A 24,087-nucleotide genomic window follows, 5' to 3' on the forward strand; every position below is an offset into this window, starting at 1 on the left:
GTATCACACTCGAATTTTCTGCGATTGCTTACACACATCTTCACTTTGCAGCATAATCTATTTGAAGAGAAACAACTGTCTGGTTTACGAGAAGTTTGTCTTCATGAAAACAAGTGTAGACTTGATGTTACACGCTGATCCACCAATAGGATAACATACAACGTGCAGTGATTCACAATGTCTGAAAGCATTTGCATTGTTTCGGACTGCATTTGTTTCAAGACGAGGACGAGATTCTGCCGCTTCCTCAGTTAGCTCCTCCCAAATTTTATTATCAGATATTTTCTGCGTTGTCACCCTTCTCGGCCCTTGCAATATTTTCCAAATCTCTTGCGATGCTTTTTATTTTTCTATCCCACAGCTTTGACTTTGTGACAGATAATCTTCAGATTTATTTACTGCAGGGCTCCAATGTGTTTGATAACTTTCTCCACAAACGCGTCCAACTCCACGGTGTCACATTTCACCGTGCGCTTCGCAGGGGCTCAGCGCTCCATCCCATCACTCCGTGGTGAAAGCAGGAAATAATGCATGCAAAGCCCTCATTTGAATCCTCCTGTCTGCACGTGGGTGGCACTGATGGTATCCTTCGTCGATCACTCGGAAAACACACGCAAACCAAAACTGCAATCCGCATGCGTGACCGTGAAATTTACGTAGCACTTTATGCAGCATCTTACTAAATCAGGCCATATTAGTCTAAAAGAAAAATATTACGATCAAGTGGGCAGCTGGGCGACATAATTCCCCAAAATGGAGAGGCAGCGAGGAAGGTCAATTAGCCACATTTGAATATCGTTTGCCGTTATTCCTTAAATATTGTAAACCTAACTGAATTTTAAGGTAGAAAAGTATCAAATACATGCGTTTGATTCAATTAGCTTAATTTACAGCCATGCAGTTATTGCTTTACATTTAATTAGACGTTCCAAACTGTCATGCATCATTAAACAGTCAGTAATAATCTGGCCCGCTGGTCGACAGGAGGAATTTTTCGTGGCCTCGCCGTGATGGAAGTTTTCCGTCCCTGCTTTAGGTCATTACTGTTTCAAACTTTATTCATTATACAGGCTGCAAGTCCTCATACATACAAACACATTCTGTGTGATACAGAAGTGAAATGAAGGAGTGTGTCACACGTCACAATTAGCTGACCCAAAGTCTGCAGGATTATTAAGGTCATTGCAACAACAACTATACACTGAAAATACAAATATTTATCTATTTGTTCGACCAACTTTGGCAAATACCACAGTTGCAATATCAGTATCGATTAATTGTTTTTCTGTCTTGTACTAATGCGACTATTTACTATGAATACACGTGTAATTTATGGTCTTATCATAAGTATGAAGCAGCAGTGTTGCCATCATTTTACAAATCACCCTATTCATTCATGCATTACAGTACGTCTCCGCTAATGTTTCCGTTGTTGGTTTGTCATAAGCTGGAAGAAATGTGAAAGCTACCAACATGGTATTTTCACTAGTGAGGCTTTAAGAAGAAAACATCAACTGTGTGTTTATATTCCTGCACATATGACAATAAACATATTGCTTCACTTTGAGATAACAAGGTACAAACAAAATAACAAAAGCAGGTTGATGACAGCGACTTATATTTTCTACACGGCGTCACGGTTTTTGTGAAATAACTTTAACCTCCAACAAACCAACAACCAAAATCTCACGTCATGTTTATTAAACCAGATTCTGGGAGGGGAAAATATATTTACTGGAAAATGGAGCCTTAAAATGTTACACCTGTCATGTAGTGGTGAAACATTAATACAGAAGAATAAATTAAAGTGAATGTATGTATGCATAGTATAACACCAATACCCGACAGAAAACACAATAAATACAAATAAATGCTGCAAATGTGGTGATTTCCAATATAAAAGGGGTTCAAACAAATTGATATTTATTTGTGTTTTCTTACCTTTTACAGTTTGTTTTATTAAACGACCTCAATAATCCTGATAGCCCTGCTGACTTTGCTCAAGCTAATCGTGATATACTGTCGCTTGTCTGTATCATGCACAGAAGTGTTAGTAGTACGGTTTACAGACGGCTGTGTCTATTAATTTATGGCATCAGCTAAAAGCTATCCTTTCACTTCTGCCTGACGTGTGTAATACCTGTGTACTTTCTCCCTGAACCATGAGGTTGTCCTGCATTCTTGCCCTCTTAATTTATGTATCCTGAATCAAACGACACTACAGGCTCTACAGGTCAGCTGTCACATTCCTGTATTCCCACAGGCACTCATGGGGAACGGCGGGATGGAGTGGGAAGAGATTTATGGCCACAAACCCTTCCAGGGTCCTTTAAAACTGGCAGGCGCCGCCACCGCCGCTGCCGGTGTCGGTGCCGGTGCCGGTGCCGGTGTCGGTGCCGCCACCTTTCCCCTCTCTTCCTCCTGCATCCACCGTCCAACCAGAACCCTCGGAGAGCGGAGACAGGCCGGCCAATCCGCTGCTGCTCCCAAAGCAAAGCAAAGCTTCAGTGTTCAGCTTCGGCTGCAGGTCGGAGACAATGACAACGTGGACACCACTGACACCTTGTGGTGGTTCTTAGTTCTTTTTTTTTTTTTTTTTTTTAATTTATGATCATTTACACAAACATTAAAACCTGATTTACAGCCGTGTAGATTTATTTACTTTGATTTATAGTCATCCAAAAATCAAATTCTAATTTACAAAAAAAAAATGTAAGTAAGAAATTCTTTGGTGCGTAAAAGGCTCAAATTCTTTCCGATTCTTTGGGGTCATAACAGGATTATTCTGTGTTTTACATACTACTTTGGCCCGCTGCCCAAAGGTCACACTAACTGAATGTGGCCTGAAGAAAAGGAAAGAGTGGGCTGAACAATCAGATGGGAAAAGTCAAGCAAGAGAGACAAAGAGTGTGTGTGAGGGGGGGGGGATCCCTTTATTCTTTTGTGTGAACTCCTGTCCCCCTCTCTTTGCTCCTTTTCTCTGTCACACACCCATTTAAAGACCCCTAGCTGCTATTGTGGCCATAGACACCACGACGCTATAGACAGGCAAGACATCCTATTTACCACCCAAAGTAGCAGGGGGTGAGTCTGGGGTTCGGGGTCATGCAGGAGGCAGCGGTCATCCCCCGGTCAACTACAGTAGGTCATTATTCAGCCCAAGCCAATAGCCCAGAACCGCCGTCCGAGCAACCCACCCCCCAATCCATTCTGCTTAATTATTATAAATGAGGGGCGGCGTAAACAGCCATCATTACAGACACTCAGTGGCATACACAAATCCACTTTAAATTGCTATTAAGTTAAGGAGCTATCTGTAATCCCAGGCGTGCATTAGAAAGGAGCGAGTAGGTTTTTCTTTTTATTAAATCTCATCGTCCCTGAGATATTTTCAAACGTTCTCATGCTCTGTCATGTTTCCAATTTGAAACCAATTCACTGATTTAATTAAAAGCCCACTTGGAAAAAAAAAGTGGACGCTAAGTAGCCATTTCCATCTGTGGTTATGCTGAGTTGTCGTCTATATTTCTGCATGGATTTCAACGGGATCACACATTTTTTATGCGTCCTCAGTCAAATTATTTGTTGTTGTTTTTTTTTGTCCCCGACATGGTTTGAGGTGGCGTGGAGGTTCAGGATGGCGGGTTGCGCATTGTCTGCGTTGGAAAACGAACATGTTTCTTTATCAGGGGAGCAGTGATGGAGGAACTGCAGAGAGCTGCAGTGGGTCCACATGGAGGAGGAGAAGGAGTAAAAACAGAGAGGATGCAGGCGGCTTACAGGAGGGATGGGGACGACGGGAATGGGAGGAAAAGGAGGAGAGGAGGGGAGGAGGGGAGTGGAAATGGGGAGGGAGAGATTGTAACACCCAGGCGGCGGGTTCAGCGGCAGGGCAATGAGAGACTTCCTGCGCTCCATCACGCCCAAGGCCTGCCTCAGTCAGCTGGTGGCCGAGGAAAGATGCCTCATGTGTCAGGCTTATTAGCACTCCCCCTAGTTTGTATGCATTTGGGATTGTGTGTGTGTGTGTGTGTGTGTGTGTGTGTGTGTGTGTGTGTGTGTGTGTGTGTGTGTGTGTGTGTGTGTGTGTGTGTGTGTGTGTGTGTGTGTGTGTGTGTGTGTGTGTGTGTGTATACACACTTCATCTGTGAGGTGTTTGTACGTGTGTGACGAGAAAAGGGTGGAAAACGGGGGGCATGCCGGCCGGGTCCGCTCAGGCTCGTGCCCCCCTGTGATAGAAGGTGTGTTTTCAGTGGCTGCAGACGGGTGTTAAAGAGGTGTTTTTGTTTTGAGGTGGACCTGGAGTCACCTTCCCTCCTCCCCCCCCCCCCCGCTTCGGGCTCGGCGAGCTGTCAATCTGTCCTCCGGTCGGGAACGTGAGCGATGGGCCTATCAGGATGCCACCATTAGCCAGCCCCCTGAGTGGTAAATAAACGATCGCGCCGGTACACTGCAGGTGTTGTCATGGCAACCCGCTCTCAGCTGCCGGCCCCGCCCACACCCGTTCCCCCCACCCCACCCCACCACCTCCAAACCCCCCTCGCCTCCCTCCACGCACTCGGTGGAGGAGTCACCGGGAGGTCAGCGAGTGAGCGCGCCGCAGCCGCCACGACACGGCGCTGTTCAGCTCCCCTGCACTCGGCCAGGTTGTCGCAGCAAACACAGACTCCTGGGTGTGTGTGTGTGTGTGTGTGTGTGTGTGTGTGTGTGTGTGCGCGTGCAGATGCAAAGTGTGTGCCGCTACATCTTCTTAATGAGACAAAACCAGCCATTTCCCAGAAGTCTGACGCTCAGGGGACACTTTGATTTTCTTCAACCTCGACGCATCTCCCACCTCGCCTGAATACTTAACAGCTCGTCGGCGGCGTCGCCGCCACGAGCCCCCAAAATGTGCCCTTTTTCTCTCTTCCCGCGCCCCCCTCCGCGTACGAAATCACAGCTAAACAAATCAACCCCCCCCCCCCCCCCCCCCAAAACACAAAGTGAAAGAGACGACAAACAGAAGGAACGGGGGGCACGGAGGAGTTTGCATAGTTTTTGTCATTTGGGTAATTCACCCTCCACGTCGTTTGCAATGTCCCTATTACAGCAGGTGTACTCTGGATGAACCCATTTCAAGAGTGAGGAAGATGGACTCTGCACGCCTGACAGACTCCCACCGCCATTGGCACCCACTCCGTGATGTAGCAGTTGTATTAAAATGGCGGCGCTGATAATCCAAAAGACCTTTCTCAGGGAGAATTTGAGACCGACTGCACAGATGGGCGGCGGAGATAAATAAAACTCTCTGTCACTCCGGTCGCTGGAATAGTGCTGCGACGCCCCCGAGGGAGAGAAAAAACTGTTTTACTCCCTCTCTCCGTCTGTCTCTCCCCCATCTCCTCCTCCTCCTCCTCCTCCTCCTCTTCCCGTCGCGGGCCCTCGAATAGGAACCGGGGCCAGCTTTGCGCAACCGGGCTTTTCCCGGCCGCGGTCTTCTGGGGAGCATAAAAAAAAGGGCCATTTCGGACCCAACTTGCACTCAGCGAATTGTCTGTTTGTCAGGGAGCCAGGAGCAGTGGAGCTGTCAGTGAGGCCGGCGGGGGGGCGGGGGGGGGGGGGCGGCACGGCGAGGCCTGGGCGGACAATCTGCTTATTGCCGGTACCTGTTTGTGCTGCGGGAAACACTTGAGTGTCGTTGTCTTATCGCCCGTCTGAGCGCTGCATTTGTCCCCGCCGCTCGTTATCCGCAGGCCTCATCCCTCCGCCGGTGGAGGAGCGGAACCTTTAATGTCACGGCGTGTTTGTGCCCGTGTCCTTACAGTTTGTGTGATGTTGACAGACTGGAGGCGCTCGGGGGCTCCGGGGCTCCTCCGGGCTCCTTCAGGCTTCAGCGTCGCCCTGGTCTCCGGACAAATATCGATCCAGTCAGAAGCCCAACTGATTTGGGCGTTCGTACACCTGCAAACATGAATATTTGCATTTTCAGCTTTTCCACGGTTGCTGTGAAATACTGCCACCGTTAAATAATATCGTCTTTTAATCGAATTGAGGATATTTTATCTTTGAGATGCAACATGAAGGCAATCGAGATTATTTTCTTCCTAAACCTTTCAGTTCGGTAGTGAATTTATAATGTATTCCTCATATCTCTCTATAGGAATATTATATCAGACATGTGAAAGGATGTCATGTTCATCCGTGTGCCTGGTTGGTTTTTAAGATGGATAATTTGTTATATTTTTATGTTCGAGCCTAAAGTGTTATTTTGAAACAAACTGTTATGAATTAAATAACTGAATATATAAAATAAAAACATTAATTTCTCCTGAAATATAATAAAATCCTGTACAATATAATATACATGGATAACATCAACTAATTCCTGCCCAAAATCAGATTTTGATCTGAGTTGTTTCCTCCAGATTAAAATTTTATTTAAGCTTAATTCAGTTAATTTCTAAGGGGATATTGTAATTTATGTTCACAGTTTTTGTCCGTCAAACTAAATAAAATAACAAAAATGAAAAATAGTTAGTGCTAAAGAATAATTTCATAATCGTCACTTTTTGTGTCGCCTCTTGTCAGAAAATAATTTAGAAGTTGGATTTACAGTAAATGCTCATTAATGTTTTGTTTTTTTTGTTGGTGTGTTTCTTTTTTTAATCACAGTGAAGAAATGAAGCCGGGTGATAATTATTCTGGGGGTAACAGGCCAGCTGCGGTTATGAGCCATTTTATTCCAAACGCTCTCCCTCTCCATAGCCTTGTTTACTGTTTTCTTCATTTTTAATGAAAACCCCGGAGGCCGAGCTCCTAAATGTCTCCGGCTAAACGACACCTGGTTGGTTTGATCAGATTGTTTCCTCCTGTAGTTGACTTTGTGTCACAGATGAGGCGTTTTTTAACTCTTCACAAGGCGCTCGTTGAACAACTGAAGCGCGCTGCTGGAGACCATTTCAAGATTTTTTGTGACATTTTTAAGACAAAAGCAATAAATACGGCTTCATCTCAGCTGTGTTCTCCTGTCCGACGATATAAGGCTGTTTTGGCAAAACAAAGTAGAGCGAGAGGCTCCGGCCGGCCAGCCTGATGGTCGTAGAGGAGACGTTTGCTGTAATTCTAAAATAAGACGTCGCACTGAGAGATTAAACATCAAATAGCGGAGATAAACTAGCTGGAATGCAGCAACACATTTTGGAAATGTTCACATTGAACAAACTCTTTACAAGATCAAACTATGCACACGTTTTTGGAGAGCCCGTGTAGTTTATATACGCGGGTTATCGGTCCATTCAGGTCCTGTTGGGCTCCATGAGGCTCCGGAGCTGAAATGAGTCTGACTGCCCTCATGAAGTGTGTCATTGTCAACACTCTACCACAGTTTGCTTGTAAGAAATGGGAAGCAAGGCCATATATAATACCTCATTGAGTCTGCGGCCCACCGAAGGGTTAAGCTGATAGCTTCAGTGTTTTAGTGGCCACAGGATCCGGCCGGGGCCCTCCTCCTGTATAATTGCAGTTCAAATCATTGGAATGGTTGTTCTTGTGCTAATAATACGGGACAAACGGCAGTGTGGAATCAAATAAAAATGTGAGATTGGCGCTGGATCCGGCTCCGTTTGCTGGTTCCCGCGGCCCACTGGGAGACCTAACGCTCTTTATTTGCTCGTTGCGGGCGCAGGAGTACAACATTCACGGCTGGTGGGTTGGAGAGCTGAACGGCACCGTGGGCATCGTCCCCAAGGACTACCTGCACCCTGCCTACATCCTCTGAGCTCCAACAGGTACCCAGGCACTCTCTTATCATCAGCATTATGGACCATTACTGTGGCCTAATACACAGAAACTGTCCCCCTGGTACTCATCCAGTCGTTGACCTGCCATTTATGGCATCTGCTGGCTGGAAGAAGTACTGCATAAAGGGATCCGAGCCCTGCAATGGGCGGCGGGTGAGAATAAATACATGCAACCAAAGCATGATTACGGCGTCACTTGTCCTATTTAAGAAAATTATTCCCTAATACTGGAAGAGGGGCCCAGCTTCAAATGAAGGCTGAATTATTAATGCGCCTTTTCTCTGATAGCGCTTATTTTTTTGTTTTGTTTCTTACAGCACCGCCGCCGCTGCTGCTGCTGCTGACACATCCGATCATAAATGTCACACACAGATCCGTCTGATAATCCCACGAGACTGTAAATCTGCTGCAGCACTTTTAAGAAATCCCCCACCCACTGAACTAATGGGCGAAACTCGGGGTTTAATTCAGAGGGCGGAACTTAATCAGCTAAATGTGGTTCAATATTAATATTAATGGCTACTGTTTGTGTATTTCTGATATTTTAATCCATTTTCAACCTTTTAGGAGTATTTTCTGATGTTTTGTAAGCAGTTAACAAAAATGAGAAAAGTTCTGATTGATAATCCAGCCGATTAAAGGATGAATTAAAGAGGACTGAGGTGTGTTGGGCCATACATTTAAAAAAGGAAGAAATAATAATTGGAAAAAAGAAAAGTGTCTTAATTTAAAATTGACATGCTAAAATAATATTGGTTTACTATCAATTAACTATAAATATTGTGTCTATTTTAGTGTCAATTATTGTTTTACAATATTTGATTGTTTATACATTTTTTCATTTTTGTTTTTAAGCCTTTTATTAATGTTCATACAGAAACCATTAAAATATTAAAAAAAACACTTGCATGAATATTGATGAATTAATAATTTCAATGATGTGACTAAAATATAACATGAAATTAAAAGCAACTTTTTTTACCAAAGTAATAATTGCAGTTTGCTGAGATATTCCACTTTCAGCACGAGAAGAGACGTTTTCGCGTTTTTGCATCAGTCTTAATTTCATCACTTGAAACTTGATTTCAAAAATATCTCAGCTTCTTAAGATCGATCAGTAATTCTTCAAATCATTCATCAGTAGTCATGCAGATGTCTGGTTTTCATTCTAATCCTCGACAAAGTCCATACAAACATAATAAATACACAAAACTGCACAACTTAAACGTTATAGACAAAAATTGACCCTAAAATAGACACAATTGAAATGTTTTTTTGTTTTTTTCAGTCTGTTCAGTCTATAGTTTTTTAGTTTATTTTCAATGGCCACAAAATAATGATTCCCTTGATAAAAGCTGTGATTTTACAGTCAAGTAATCATATTGATGTGCACAGAACCATCAATGTCTTGTTTTAACATCTCTTCTGATGTTATATTTATGCTTTTGAAACGACTTTCTTTCAGCCTCTTTCTTGATTCTCACAACATGATCCATTAATAAAAGCAGCCGTGATGTGTCGTTTACTCACCAAGTGCATTTAAATATTTCTTCATGTTACAGCTGGAGGAGTGTCGTGTGCAGATTGATGCTGAAGTAAAAACCTGTTTATTACCAGCTCTTCCTGTTAAACTCTTAAATTTAAATCTTTGATACACGTCTTGTAACTGAACATTGTGAAAGGAGGTAAAAGATCCTGGCTCCCTGACCCGATGCACCTCCCAGCAGAACCAACAACCCCAACCCACATCCAGGACTTGGTCCAGGCGGTCTGATCATGATGATGCCCCCTGCTGGACTTTTATTGGAGGCGCAGCGACTGGAGAGGATCTGAGGGAGACACAGGACTCACCAGTAAACATACCTGATCGACTCCTTAATTTGACTTTTTTTAATTCAGATTAAATATTACAAACATGTTCATTATTGTCCAAATGCTCCGCGGAGTTGGGAAGTTTCAGGAAGAACAAGGAGCCGTTCTGGGTAGTTTTCTACACTTTATAAAAATGCGTATCTAGGATGGGTGAACGGGAGACTTGGTTTCATTTGAGAGAAGCCAGAAAAGAAATGGAAGAGGAATATTCTGCACTGTTCATGTTCCCAAATATGTATTCCTGTGAGTAAACCTTTATAGCTGATTATTAATTTAACACACAGAAAACCAAGATAACGGCTTTATTCACTTTTGATCATTTGTCCTCATGGGATCAGATTGTTGATTCTAATTTATATTTGAATTTAAGACATTTAGTGCCATTTTTAACTCACATTTATTTTCCTCCTGAGAAATCCAAAACACACAAATTGACGTCTTCATTACTGAGGTAAACGCAGTGTTGACTTTCAGCCACTAGAGGGCAGAGTTAATGCAGCATTTCAACATGAGATTCACAACAAAATAAAAGGCAGATTGAGGAAGAAAAATATTTATTCAAAGTAAAACAAGGTGAAAGTGTGCATATATATACATGGATGTCAACAGTACCTTCAACAGCATAAAACATGAGGTCACGTTGAAAGAAAGAGCTTTGCATCAATAGAATTAATTAGAAAACGGGAAGGTGTTCACAAAGAAATCAGGAAATGCCAGAAATGCCATCTAAAAGCTGGTAGATGTCAAAACTCCATTTCTCTTTAACGGCTCGTCTGGAAGCTTCAGCGCGATACTAAAGTCACAATAAACTCCGGGTCCCTTTTAAATGAATGTAGTAGTGTCTGGAAACAAGGATTAGGTCAAACTGCAGCCGCAAACATGGTTCAATACAATAAAAAACACTAATTTCCCATCATTCAATTCACATTTATGACACAAACTGAAATATTTTGAGGTTTTGTTGTTTTGTCCTTAAAGAATTTAGCTCTAAAGTCATGAAGATTTACGCTATAATTAAAAATACTTTTGTCCATTAAAAGCCTAAATGACAAAATGTAAATTAAAAATAAAAATGGCAACACTTTAGAGGTATGACTGAACAAACAACTAGACAATCTAGTAACTTTCCAATAATGTTCAAGGATTTTAGACGCACCCGATCCGATCTTAAAAACTAAATAATGAACAGAAATGAGTAAAAACGAAAGACAGAAATTAGTTTGTTGTTTATAATTTTAAGAAAATCTAAGATCTTAAGAAATTAAACAAAAATGCTTTAAATTGTTCAGTTTATGTGTAATACATGTAAAATATAAAGAAGTCTCACTTGAATTGAATTAAAGGGAAAATCAGCATTTTTACTGTATTGTAGTTGAGATGATTCGTCTGCACTGCATCAGAGTTTAAAGTTACTCCAGTTGAAGCAAAATAAAGACAACAAAAAAATTAAACAAAAAAACATGAAGCAGCAGGTTGGAGTTTAGTTTAAACCAGCTTCTCTTTTACACACAAGAATAAAACGGTGCAGATTCACAGAAGACAATGAAGGTGAATGAGACGTGAAACCAATCAACACCAAGTGAAAAAGTTATTAGTGAAGATTTTTGGTTCTTTCATGCCTCTGATAATAAACTGTAACACGATTCACCTCCCATCAACTGAGGACGAATGAAAACCAGTGGCTTTGTCCCGATTCCTCTGAAAAGAAACCTTTCACATTTATCCGTCTGTGAGAATCGTGCAGCTTCAGCCGTCCTCAGACTAGAAATGTCAAATTAAAACTGCTTTTTCACAATGAATTCCCTTTCAACTGACTTCTTCTTTCACGGCTGCACTAAAAGGGAGTAAAACTGAGACGAGCATCATTTTAAAAGGTTTCCTGGTATGAATTTAGATTTCAGCTGTGTGTCAATCCAGGGTTAAAAAGAGCAAATACACCCTTTAATTCAAGTGTCTTCCGTCCTCATAATTTGTTATTGAAATGGGTCCTTTTTTAATCAGTGCATGATAATACCTATCGAAAATGTAACTGAACGTGAGCGCCCTCTGCTGGTCCCATAAAACAACAACTCAGATCCAAACATGAGGCAGAAATAACAAAAACAACCCCTCTCTATTTCAACCTTTTTTTGATTTCCTCACTTCCAATTTGCCAAAACACCCCAACTAAAAGAGCAGGCACCTTCAAAATAAAAGCGTCATGAAACTGACTGGGCCCGCTCTGGCCGTGAGAAAGTGACTTGCTGTGTTTTGACTAAAGAAAACCTAAAATCAGAGCGTCAGGGACACTGAACTCCAGTAACCAGCCTTCCTGAGTGTAAATGTAATTCTTTAAGTTAAATTAAAAGACAAGTTGTTGTTTAACGGTACAATATAGGTGGAGGTTGAGAGGTCTGGACACACAAAGGGGAACTCGCTGCTCGAGGCGTAGGGCACAACGGTGAGGTGCAGCCATAAAACCAGGGGTGTCAAATCTACAGTCGGGACGCCACAACTCTCCCCCGGGGGGGTTCAAACTGACCGGCCGGATGAGCGTCCATGTACAGTGTGAAGGAAATAAGATTGGAGTTTCATGATTTCAGTCCGTGGAAACGGGAGGGACATCGGTAGCATGGCTGGAGACGACGTTTCAGAAAAACTTTGCCAGATTCAAACTGAATTAATATGAATTAAAGCACTTTTTTTTCCCACCCCCGTTGCAACAAAATTCCACAGAAAGCTGGGAAATGCTGCAGTTTTACAACCGGGGGGAATCTTTCAAAAAAAAAAAATGATGTTGAAATTGCACTTATTTTTCATTCTGTCCAGGGCTGGTTTGTAAACTTAACGTTTAATAAATAGAATTTTAGTAACCGGAGATTGTTGTTTGAGCGATACTCTCTTTACAGCAGTATGTGGACGGGAGTTTTGACACCCCGGAGCTGAACTAGAGCACCTCGGCCTCCGGGTGCAGGTCCGCGGCGTCCAGGCCCGGCGAGGCCTCCCGCTCCAGACACCGACCGTCAGTCAGTCCCGGCAGGCTGCTGCTCTCCAAGATGCTGATGTCGCTGTTTTCAGTCAGGTCTCCGTCGCCCACCGCCGAGCTCACGTCCACGTCCTCGTCCTCGTCCCGCTTGTCCACCGTGCAGCCGTTGACCCGCAGGCCCAGGAAGCCGCCGCCGGACGCCTCCGCCTCCGACCAGCGCCGGACGACGTCGGGGGGAAGCTTCACCAAGCCGTTGGCGGCCTGGATGGAGAGGTCGGCTTCCTCGCAGGCGCCCTCCTCTTCCTCCTCCTCCTCTTCCTCGTCGCTGACCTTCACGATGCTCCCGTTGGAGGACGGCAGCGATCGGCTGTCCTCGTCACTCTCCCCCTCGGTCCCGATCAAATCCTCCAGTGTTTCTTCAGCGGCGTCGTCGTCGCAGGTTCCCTCGTTGAGCGTTACGTCAGACTGGAGACGAGAACAGAGAAATCAGAAAAGCTCAGTTTCACGCCGACACACTTCCACTGATCAAACCCCACAGACGTGAATACCGCACCTGGAGCGTTTCCTCTTCGGTCTGAGCTTCTTCTCCACCCGACATGCGATTTTCCAAAACCAGCCGCTCCAAACAGACGTCTCCCCCCTCGGGGGCGCCGGCGTCGCCGTCCCCCACCACCACTTCCTCCTCACAGGCGTCGTCTTTAAAAGCCAGAATCTCTATTGAGCCGTCAAACGCTTCACGTCTTACTTCCTCCCCGGAGTCCGGCTGAGCCGAAGTTCTCCCTCCCGATTCCCGAGCTTCTTCGTGGCTCTCGTCCTCAAACACGCTGTCCACACCCTCTTCACCCCCTCCCCCCATGGGGGAGTGCACCACCACGGGGGTCTGCATCCGGGGGCCGCTGTGCTGGATCCGTTCCTCCGGGCCCGGCGTGTCGTCCAGGCTCTCGCCCAGATAAAACCTCGCCCCCTCCACCACAGCCTCCAGGTGGTTCCTGCTCTGAGAGATTCTGACGGAGGATTTCGCCGTCTGCTGCGATTCAGCCGGGTCCTGATCCCGGAGCTCCAGTAGACCGTCCAGGGGGTCCGGGTCTCCGCAGGAGAGCAGCTCGGGGCTGAACGCCTCGTTGGTTTGTGGACAGGGTGGATGAAGAGCCGGGCTGCACAAAGACAGAAGATTGACGTTACTTTATGACGGCAACTTCACTCTCTTCTGCACATCGGAGGCTCAGTGACACCTCAACAGTCACAGATCAAATAAATCTCCCGCCTTCCGATCAAAAGCTTCACCCACAGTTTCCACGCGAGGCGGAGGTCAAAGGGTCAGATTTGCCGTCTCTACCTTTCCATGGACTCGTAAGAAACCGTCAAGCTGGAGTCCTTGACGGCGTCGTCGTCCTCCTGCGCCTGGGCCAGTCCCCGATTGGACGAGGCGTAGGTGAGGATGGCGTCCGTCACGGAGTACGGCGTGTGGCCCTGCACGCAGTCCTGGATGTGGCCGATGGGCAGCTGCGTCTGCAGGAAGAGGTGGAGCTGGCTGTCGGACAGACACACCGTGGTGTGCACCACCCTGCGGCGACGAGCAGGTACAGGAAAACACAGGTTCAGATCACAAACACTTAAGATGGTAACAGATCAGGCACGCTTAATGATTAAAAACTAACTTTTCCAAGAAGGCCTGGAGGCCTTTCCGCCTCCTCTCCAGGAAATCCTCACTGCTGAAGGAGAAGAAGGATTTTCCTGGAAGGTCTGGTACTGGTCTGTAACCAAACAGAAAAAAAAAAAGACTAACTGCTGAATGCTTTTACACCATCAAGAGATTTAGGTAAATTATACATTTTCATCTAAAATTTAATGAATATAGGTTTGATTTCAAACTTAGTAGATGAATGTCTGTCTACTGACAGTTTTTAACCAATATATTCCATTAAAGGGTTAAAGTGGAGGCCGTGAACTAAACTGGAAATAAATCAATTCACCAGATTCTCTGGGACTAATCCACTGTGTGTGAGGACAACTTGTGTATATTCATGAGATGCTGCTACGTCATCCATCGTGTTTGCAACCGGATCACAATGCCAAATCAGCCTTTCATAGGACAGGTACAAATAAAAACAAAAGAATAAACACGTGTCACTGGAGTCCTGTTCAGACTTTAGAAGTCTGAGTCTTTAAAACGACACCTGGACTCTGTAAAAACAAAGCGTCTGTGTCTTTCCACAGTTTAATCCTTCCAACTGCAGATTATTAAAGCAGGAGAGCTTTTCTTCTGTTTGCATTTGTCACACGCTGTTGCACAAAAAAAAAAGAAAAAAAAAGTGTCCTTTGACCGACACGGTGGCGTCGACGTTCATGTACATAAACAACAGAGCTCTTACACCAGCCCCGCGTTCTTCTGCATCTTCTTCCTGAGCCACACAAACTCGCTGTAGCGCCGGCGCACACACGACGTCTTGGCGGTGAAGGCTTTGCTGTTGGTCTGAAAGGAGAGAATCACACGACGTTGCAGAGGAAGTTATATAAAACGCTTGTTAACCTATAAATGCTGACAAACTCCACATTTCTTCTCCCGGTTCCAGTACATAGACACGCATTCATTTAGAGTGCATATTTCTGAGGACTTATTTAGCTTTTAATACCTGCGTATAAAGGCGACGGCAACGTTTATCCACACCGAGGCTGCAGATGGCGGTTTTAAGAATTTAATTAAGCCACTTATAGTACAAATATAGTACAAACCGAATGCATTGTGAGAAACAGCATTCACACACAAATGCGTTGCGTATTCATAGAGTAACAAGTATCTGGTACTCGTGCTTAAGTATGTGCTTTTCCACCTACCTCTGGACATTTCATGAAGAAATTAAGACTATATTTTAATGTGTGTAGATTATTGGAAATTCAACGAAAGTAGAAACTGGGATTAAAGCCGTTTTCCCACACTCAACAGTAATAGATTACAACCTGATGTCAGCTGAAGAGAAATAATATGAACATGCACTAAAAAAATTATTATTGTTCTTCTACCAACAAAGACGCTGAATTTAATCCGCTGCAATAATGTTTCCTAACAGATGTTTTTTTTGTTTTTTTTAAATGAGCCCTTTTGAAAATAATCAAACTAACTATAGCAATCTGTTGTTAGATTTCACCCTCTGGGCGGCCGGCCGACAGTCACAAACAGCACAGGAAGACAAAAAGGCCCAAAACGACACGGCGTGCCTCCGTTAATGTGACAGTTTGCTCCAATAATCGACCTCATTCATTGTGCGAATGGCGCTCCAGCTGTTGGGAGCTGATGGGGCGACCGAGGCTCCATCACATGTCAGATTAGCCGCGGTAACGTGTGACACAGTCCAATGATGTTGGCATAACAGGCTCGTCTTTGACAGGCGGGAATCAATTAAAGCGACCGGCTGTGTGGGCGGAAGTCACGTCGTTACAATCAGATCATCACGTCGGAGTATTAACGGCCTCCCAGGCACCATTTCTTTAATTTCCCCCGCAGCCGTTCCTCCGACCTGACACGTTAGAGCTGCAGCGACACGCAATGGATCAACGTTCAGCCACCTGCAACCAGAATTAAACATCGGTGGGAGACGGATGGCTTTTTCGAATGTAAAACTAGCGAAGAGGGAAAATTGCTGCGATTTGTTTTCTGTGAAACGAAACGGCGACACACACTCACACTCACACTCACACTCACACTCACACTCACACTCACACTCACACTCACACTCACACTCACACTCACACTCACACTCACACTCACACTCACACTCACACTCACACACACTCACACACACTCACACACACACACACACACGAAGAACATTCAAACTCCACACAGGGTGCATGACACCACTGGACGACCCTGCTGTGACTCCAACAGCAGGAAAATGCCAATAGGAGAAGAGGTTAGAAAAAGAAGAAGTAAGTATTTGTAGTAAAAAATTGGAACTAAAGTAATAAGTAAAACTGCAAAAAGTAGGAAAAAGAATAAAAATGTCCAGCTGACTCATCATTATTTTCTCTGGCTCCACAATAGATTAGCTGAACGGCGAAAGAAACACTGAACAATGATTGGACCCGTTTTTAGTGTGAAAAAAAACTGAAGCGTGTGTTTAATCTAAACCGAACTCTAAAACAAGCTGAACCGATAAATAATCCACAGCAAACAAAGTGAAGGGAGACCAGGCGAGGTCACCTGGTCTCAGTTTCACAAGTCAACACGTCCGTCTGGACGGCGGGCCAAAGCGCTGACGCGGCATTCCTGCCCGTCGTCGTCGTCCTCCCCACACAACAACGCCGCAGAGTCGGGCGCAGGATGAACAATCGGTCGAATGCAACGACACGCCTGAAGACACACGCTGAACCGAACGGCTCCGGAGACGAGCTCCTGCTTCCTGCTGGAGGTTTTACCTGGCGAGACGTCCTACCAACCGTCTCATCACGTGAGCCACTGACGGATTCTGTCTGTCACGTGGAGGGAGCGTTTAAAAAAACATTCTGACCATGAAGAGAAGAATTCAACCCATGAAGAAATGCAAAAACTACACAAAGACACATAATAAAGCCCAAAGGGGTTAAAAAATTAGGCAGAACAAAAGTATCAGGAGATGTAAAACAGCCAGAGCGTTATTGCTCTTGCTTCTAATTAAAGTTAGTCCACGAGAAACACGTTAAAATCTACTTCCTATAAAACGTTTCACTTCTGCACAGAGAATAAACCGAAACACCAAAGCAAGACCACCACCACTCATTTCCATCCCATAGTGTCCCAAATCAATCACATCAAAGGAATTTGCAGCCATTAAACTGTATTGATGGAACTGATGCCATCTTGGGAAATCTGCCGCAAGGGATTCTGGGACGTCAAACATGGTTTTGCAGTTTTTTGCAAAAATGCAAAATGACCACAAAATCTGAACATTGATGTGATCAGCTATAATAAAAAAATAAAATGGTCGTAAATAACGACATAAAATGTGCAAAACGACCAGACAATAGACAACAATACAACACAAAGATTCTCAACAGAGAGAAAAACAGGCAAAGAGGCTCAAATAGACACAATAAGTCCTCAGAAATGACCTAAAACTGCAAGATACTATGTGAAATACCCACAATAAGGGCAAACCGAAAAATGAGACGAGAATATGACTATAAAAAGATTAACTGTAGAAATATACTACAAAGAGGCGCAAAAGACTACAAAGACTCAATATGAGGACAAAAAAAAAGAAAAACCACGTTATTATGCAGCTTGTGAAGCAATGTGAATCCCTAAAGCAGTGTTTTTCAACCACTGTGCCGCAGTACACTGGTGTTTCTGTGAGATCTAGTCAGGTGAGCCGTGGGAAATTATCCAATTTCACATTTTTTTCTAAAAATAATTTGCTCTCAGAGCCACTGTCAGCTGTGAGAGCAGTGTGCCGCAGAGTAGTCATGTATAAATACTCTTCACCACTAGATGGCAGCACGAAACTTTACCGGTGAAATCGAAACCGACAGACATCAGTCTGGTTAATCTCCACCTCCTGCTACCATCTTGTATCAAAGTACTGTGTCAGTGACAGTGATGGAGAAGTTTTTGAAAAGGAAGAATGTGAACCAGGATCTCAGCTCTTCATCCATCAGGTCCAGGTTTCACACTGAGGGAGTCACAATTAAAAAAAGACATTGGGAAATACTTTTTTTCTGTATTTATTTGATTCCGATTGATAAAACTTTGATGAGAATGACTTTATATTGCTAATAGAGGCTACAGAGTTTAAAATTTGTAACATTTTCAGATGGTGGTGTGCCTCCAGATTTTTCCAAACAAAAAAAGTGCCTTGGCTCAAAAAGGTTGAAAAACACTGCTCTAATGAAGCTTTTCCACGAGTTTCTACTCGGCCCTGTCCGAACGCTGCTACACAAATAAACCTGAAAGGAGGAATAATTTCAATAGAAGAAAAAACATACTTATATCCAAATTGGCCGTTTGCTTAAGAATTCAAAATGATTGAAATAGAACAGCTGTTCAGCTTTCGCGCGCCGACTCACGTGTAGGAAGATCTTGTAGTCCACGTAGGAGTTCCACGAGCCTTCGTTCTGGACCCGTGGATCTTGGACCCGCACAGCCACAAACTCCTGCAGGAAGGAAACACGGGACACAGAAACGCTGAGGAGGTTTTCCAGCTGAACCAGCAACATGGAAGCAGCGGCGACACGCAGGGAGTTCCTCAAACGTTCGGAATGTGCGAGCCGAGCCGTTGTGACATGAGAGTGGAAGTGTGTGTCGTCAAAGTGAAGTCTGGGTGAAAGCACAGCTGCCGACTCACATCGTCTTTGCTGTTGCTGGTCATCCTACCGAGTGCAGCACTGTGGGGGGGAAAAACACAACGACAACAACAGAAAAGTGAGAACATAGTTCAGTGAAGTGGCCACGTATGTGTGCGAGTGTTTCTACGGCGCGGTCACAAGCTGCTGAGTCGCCCTGAAAAATAGGAGCTGGTCAGCATTTCACAAACTCCGGCACGACATGGCAGCTTCAGACTGACCACTTTTCTCTTCTATGAGAGAGAGACACTCAGAAACCAGTCTTGATGAAGATCTTTCCAGTTGGTGCATTGCAGTAACTATACGATTGCCAGTAAATAGACATATTTTGACCCGTGTGCCAGCTGGGATGAAGTGGTAAAGAGGATGGATGAATGGACACATACTGAAGTAGTTTGATCATGGTGTGGGATTTTTGTTTACGATAAAAGATTGCAGTTTTTGGGGGGGTTTATTTGGAAACGATTAGCTGTTAACACACCAAAATCTAACCGATTGGTCCTTAAACGATGACGAGTCATCCCTGAAAATTGTCTGCAATTCCAGTGAGTTTTTGTCCAAAGGTTGGTAAAATACATAGAAATGTATATTTATATGGAACACAAAGTTCTCAGTGAAGGTAATCCTATAGCAAGGCTCAATTATGACACAAAGAGGGGCAAAATGACCACAAAGAGACATTAAACTACTACAGAGATGTGGAAAGAAACCAGAAAATTAGGACAAAACCAAGTCAGAGAGACACCTAATAACTAGACAGATGTGTAAAATGACTGGAAACGGCCATACAGATGGTATAAAAGAGCCAATTTAACACAAAAAAGATAATGAGACGACAAAAAAAACTTAAAACTAAAGGAAATACGAGATAAATGAGCTCTAATCGACAGAAGACCATAAAATACATTTAGGATTACACGTGTGTACCTAACAAAACGGTAGGGGAGTGGCCACTCAATTAAGAGTTAAATTGAAGTAAAGAGATGCTTTTAAAAATCCAACACAAGCAAGAAAAGCCTTAATGAAAGGTGTGACACACAAACATCCAACACTTTTATCACTTTTCCTCCTCATTGACACTTTAAAGTTCAGTGTTCTCGCTAACAGCTGTGAACGTAAAACCCAGGAAATCTGTTCAAGACTCCGTCACATTACATCACCGGAGTTTCTATAAAACTAAACTTCAGCATTAACAAACGGGCCGTAAGGTAAAAAATAGCAGCAATTAAAGGATCAGACTTAACGAGAGCAGTTTGAGTTGTGTGGCCTGAACGGTGACACTTTAATACCAGCAGCCACGAGCCGAGTTCGACTCACTTTCACGGGTTGTTTGCCGTCTGCTGCCGCCGCCGCCGCTGCTCCGGGGTCCCGCCGGCCTGTGTCGGTGCTCCCCTGCCCGTCGACGTCTCTTCCCTTCCGGAGAACGAAACCGCGAAACACTGAGGAGGCTTGTTTTCACCGACAGCTCCTGTCTCCATTCCGCAAGTCACGGCCAGCGACGTGCTCGCGTCATGTGGCTACGTCATTACGTCAAAAGAGGGGCGGGGCTCGCCTAATGGACGTTACAAAAAAAAAGACTTAATTCAATATTTTTTGAAAATTGTCTATCATTTAATCGCATTTTCGGGAGCAAATAAACTATATTTTTAAACATAGTTTAATTGTTTTTCGCTGCTTTGATTTATCCAGACGCGGTTCGGTCAGCTCGGTTCAGGCACCGTAGATCTGTAAACGCCCTGGAAGGAGCTGCTCCCAGTGTGTGACGCTGCTGTGGTTCATCCACACGTTGCACGATCGGCGCTGTTCAGACGCTCCGGCTCCTTCTTCTTCTCCAGCAGACGAAGGGGCGGAAACGACACATTTTAGCCGAGTCGAGCTAACGGCTCCGTTTTAATAACAAATACACAAACAACGACGCTCGTGCTGCGGTATTTTTTACACTTTCCAGCCTGACGTGCAGCCAGACGCGGGGTCTGCACTGAGCCAACTTTAAAACCATCCGATCAGTAAGTCATCGGTGAGTTGTTGTTTTTTCTCTCTCTCTCTCTCTGCCTCCTTTCTAAACGTGTCGTTTCTCTTGATCATGCGTGATGTTAGCCGCTGTTAGCTCCACACGTTCGGCTCGATCCAGACGAGCGCCGCTTCGATCCAACGCTCCGCGGCTCCGCGTGCGGGAAGAATGTTCACGCTTTCACCTGACACACATGTGGGGCTGCGTCTCCGGGAGCCGCCGAGTCAACATGGAGGCGGCGGCGAGCCGCACGCCGAGGCTTTGTCATGCTTTAACGTGTCCCGCCGCGGCGGCTTGACGCCTCCATCGCGCAGCCCCCCAGGTGTTTCTGTCTCTCCCCACGTTGGGGCACGATCGGCGGCCACATTGGCACTTTCGCGTGCACGCGGCTGTTTTTATTTTGCGAGGTAAACGTGATGACGTGAACGAGGTTCACGCGTTCATCCCGGTCGCGTCTGCACATGTAAACATGTTTGCGGCATTGCTAACGTGCTGTAAACACGTCTATAACATGTTGTAAACACGTCTATAACATGTTGTAAACATCAGCCTCAACACCACAAAACACATTGAGAAGTGAGAGTAATATTAGTTTATGCATCATAGACATGAAGCAAAAAAAATATTGGATGTAAATAAATAGATCAAACAGGATAGAAGTACAACAATCTGTTTTCACACTTAATGGATTTCTGCCTAATTCCTATGTGGAAACATTTTTATTTATCTTTTCGTAGCAGTAGTTTTTTTTTTCTTATTATTTTTGAATGAAAATTTGACATTAAAGGAATATGTAGTCTTAATGTTTCCATACAGGAATTAAATTGTCTCTGTGCTGTTGTTTTTACTACAGATACTGCTTTCTTTTGTTCTACTTTAAAAATAGAGAGACAAACACTCACTTTCTGGAGGAAGTTTTGATTAATGCATCATGAAACATGAATTTTCCTTTATTTTTGGTAAGAGCAGGTTTGTTTTTTTCCATGAAGACAAACAATAAATTGATGGTTGTGTGTTAGATTTTGTATTAAAGTGCTAAATTTGTACTTTTGCTCAGTGCGTTCAGTTGAAAGTCTAATTTTGTAGTTTTACTACTGTAGATATGTTGAAACGTTCCGCTCGGCCGGTGCAGCGAGTTTATGACGTTAATGGTTGACGAGTAACGGACGGCTGTCGGTCGTCTTGCATTGTTTCTCACTGTCGTCCATGTTTCCCCTGCCGGTGAGCAGGAAGCTGCTGATCCCCGGATCCACCTGATGAGCATGAGCCTGACCACGGAGCCCCCTAACGATGCCCCCGCCGTCACAGAAGGTGGGACACCTGGACCGCTATTCCCCCCAAACGTCTGTCTGTCCCGAACCCACAGTCACGGCCTCTTTCTCCCCTTCCCCAGGCTGCGAAGGAAACGCCACCCAGGCCCTCCTCCCACCGACCGAGGGCAAAATGACGACCTCGCCGGAGAAGAAGGAGAAGAAGCCAGACGAGGTGGCCGAGGAGGAGGAGGAGGAGGAAGAGTACGTGGTGGAGAAGGTCCTGAACCGGCGGGTGGTGAAGGGCAGAGTGGAGTACCTCCTGAAGTGGAAAGGCTTTTCAGAGTGAGACCTCGGCGACCTCGGCTTCGTCCGCCTCTCCGCCCCCCCCCCCGCTGATAAACGCCACCCCCTTGCGCTCTGAATTCACAGGGAGGACAACACGTGGGAGCCGGAAGACAACCTGGACTGTCCGGACCTGATCGCAGAGTTTCTGCAGTCCCAGAAGGCGGCGCAGGAGGGGAAGAGGAAGGCGCCCGGCGAGGCGGACGGAGACGACAGCAAAGCCAAGAAGAAAAAAGACGACGTAAGTCGCCGCCCTCCGACTCCTCGCTCCCGTTTCCTTCCCTGTAAAACCCTACAGAGCTCCTGCCTCCGCCTCAGTCCACGTTCATTCTCCTGCCCAGCCGTCCCGCCAGCTGCTGACTGGTTTATGTCCTGCAGTCCAGCTCTCGCCCGGCTCGCGAAGCAGCACGGACGCAGTCCGACCGCGTTTTCACACGAACTTAACTTAACAGGCTTTAGGCTGAAGAAACTTGTCTTGGGGAGTTTTTTATTTCCCCAGAAGATAAACTCTGCTACAAGGACGACTCAAGGTCGTCGTGCAGATTTGAACAGCCAGAAAAGCACAACGGATAGAAAACAATCTTCGAGACGAGGTTACGAGGTTTATTCCCTTTAAATTGTCACGTTGTTGGTCTGTTTTCTTCGAGCGGAGACTTTTTTTTTTTTTGGCCAGTGTCGCTTCTCGCTGGTGTGTGTAGTTTGTTGGTGTCTGTGTGTGTGTGTGTGTGTGTGTTAGCCTGAAGCGGTGTGTTTTCCCTCCTCAGCCGGAGAAGCTGCGGGGCTTCGCTCGAGGTTTGGACCCGGAGCGGATCATCGGCGCCACCGACTCCACGGGAGAACTCATGTTCCTCATGAAGTGGTCAGTGGCCCGTCCAGCTTCCTGTGTGTGTGAGTGGGTGTGTGTGTGTGTGTGTGTGTGTGACTCTCGCTCTCTCGTGCAGGAAAAACTCCGACGAGGCCGACCTGGTGCCGGCCAAAGAAGCCAACGTGAAATGTCCGCAGGTCGTCATCTCCTTCTACGAGGAGCGGCTCACCTGGCACTCGTACCCGTCCGAGGACGAGAAGAAGGAGGAGAAGAACTAACACAGGGCGCAGAGAAGCTGTAGTTTTCAATTTCATTATACTTTCAAAGGGAGGGGGGAGGGGGGGTCGGGGTCGGGGGGGGGGGGGGTCAGAGACAAGCAGGACGCCTTTGGACTCGTTGTTCTCGGTGTACTTCTTCCTCATCCATTCTACTTTCACTGTAAATAAGCTGGAGCTCTGCTCGGCACTCGCCCGTCGTGCTTTTAAATTCGTCCCCCCGTGAGGTGAAGCTTTCCGTTTCTCCGGCGCGCCGTCGTGTCCGCTCGGCTCGTCGTGCTTTGCGTGGCCGCGCCGCGCCGCTCCGCGTTCAGACACTCGTTCGATGTAGGGTCCAAACCGTTCTTCTAAGGCCCCGTTTACACCACGACAAATATGAGTGAATCCGCAAAAAACTGGGAGGGGGGGAAGGGGGGGTCTGTTTACAAGGTGTGCGGAGCCACGTCTGTCAGGGTTCATTACAAAAAA

The 24,087-nt window shown here is 45.4% G+C and overlaps 3 protein-coding genes across 4 annotated transcripts in view; 2 read left to right on the forward strand and 1 right to left on the reverse strand.

Moving 5' to 3' along the window:
• skap1 (src kinase associated phosphoprotein 1) overlaps positions 1-9,623 on the forward strand; it is a 40,013-nt gene extending 30,390 nt beyond the window's left edge. The window contains exons 12-13 of the mRNA XM_080516985.1: positions 7,664-7,766; positions 9,506-9,623. Of these exons, the coding sequence (XP_080373111.1) occupies positions 7,664-7,756 (93 nt within the window). The 3' untranslated portion in view covers positions 7,757-7,766; positions 9,506-9,623. The remainder of the gene's footprint in view (positions 1-7,663; positions 7,767-9,505) is intronic.
• Positions 9,624-10,187: 564 nt separating this feature from the next.
• snx11 (sorting nexin 11) lies at positions 10,188-20,358 on the reverse strand. The gene is made up of 8 exons (XM_080517667.1): positions 20,251-20,358; positions 18,936-18,975; positions 18,658-18,744; positions 14,988-15,088; positions 14,274-14,369; positions 13,952-14,179; positions 13,169-13,769; positions 10,188-13,080 (listed from the first exon to the last, which is right to left on the reverse strand). Exons 2-8 carry the CDS (start codon positions 18,957-18,959, stop codon positions 12,577-12,579), a joined length of 1,641 nt encoding a protein of 546 aa, XP_080373793.1. The 5' UTR covers positions 18,960-18,975; positions 20,251-20,358; the 3' UTR covers positions 10,188-12,576.
• A 425-nt stretch (positions 20,359-20,783) lies between these two features.
• Positions 20,784-23,676, forward strand: cbx1b (chromobox homolog 1b (HP1 beta homolog Drosophila)). Of its 2 annotated transcripts, none has more exons than XM_080516894.1 (6): positions 20,784-20,939; positions 22,174-22,255; positions 22,338-22,539; positions 22,627-22,780; positions 23,304-23,398; positions 23,481-23,676. In XM_080516894.1, exons 2-6 carry the CDS (start codon positions 22,201-22,203, stop codon positions 23,620-23,622), a joined length of 648 nt encoding a protein of 215 aa, XP_080373020.1. In that variant the 5' UTR covers positions 20,784-20,939; positions 22,174-22,200; the 3' UTR covers positions 23,623-23,676. The 2 variants fall into 2 exon arrangements, with proteins under 2 accessions (XP_080373020.1, XP_080373019.1); XM_080516893.1 differs by having other exon boundaries at positions 20,784-20,950; positions 23,481-23,675.
• Positions 23,677-24,087: the final 411 nt, after the last annotated feature.

This window comes from Blennius ocellaris (genome assembly GCF_963422515.1).
Source record: "Blennius ocellaris genome assembly, chromosome: 21".
Lineage (NCBI taxonomy): Eukaryota > Metazoa > Chordata > Actinopteri > Blenniiformes > Blenniidae > Blennius > Blennius ocellaris.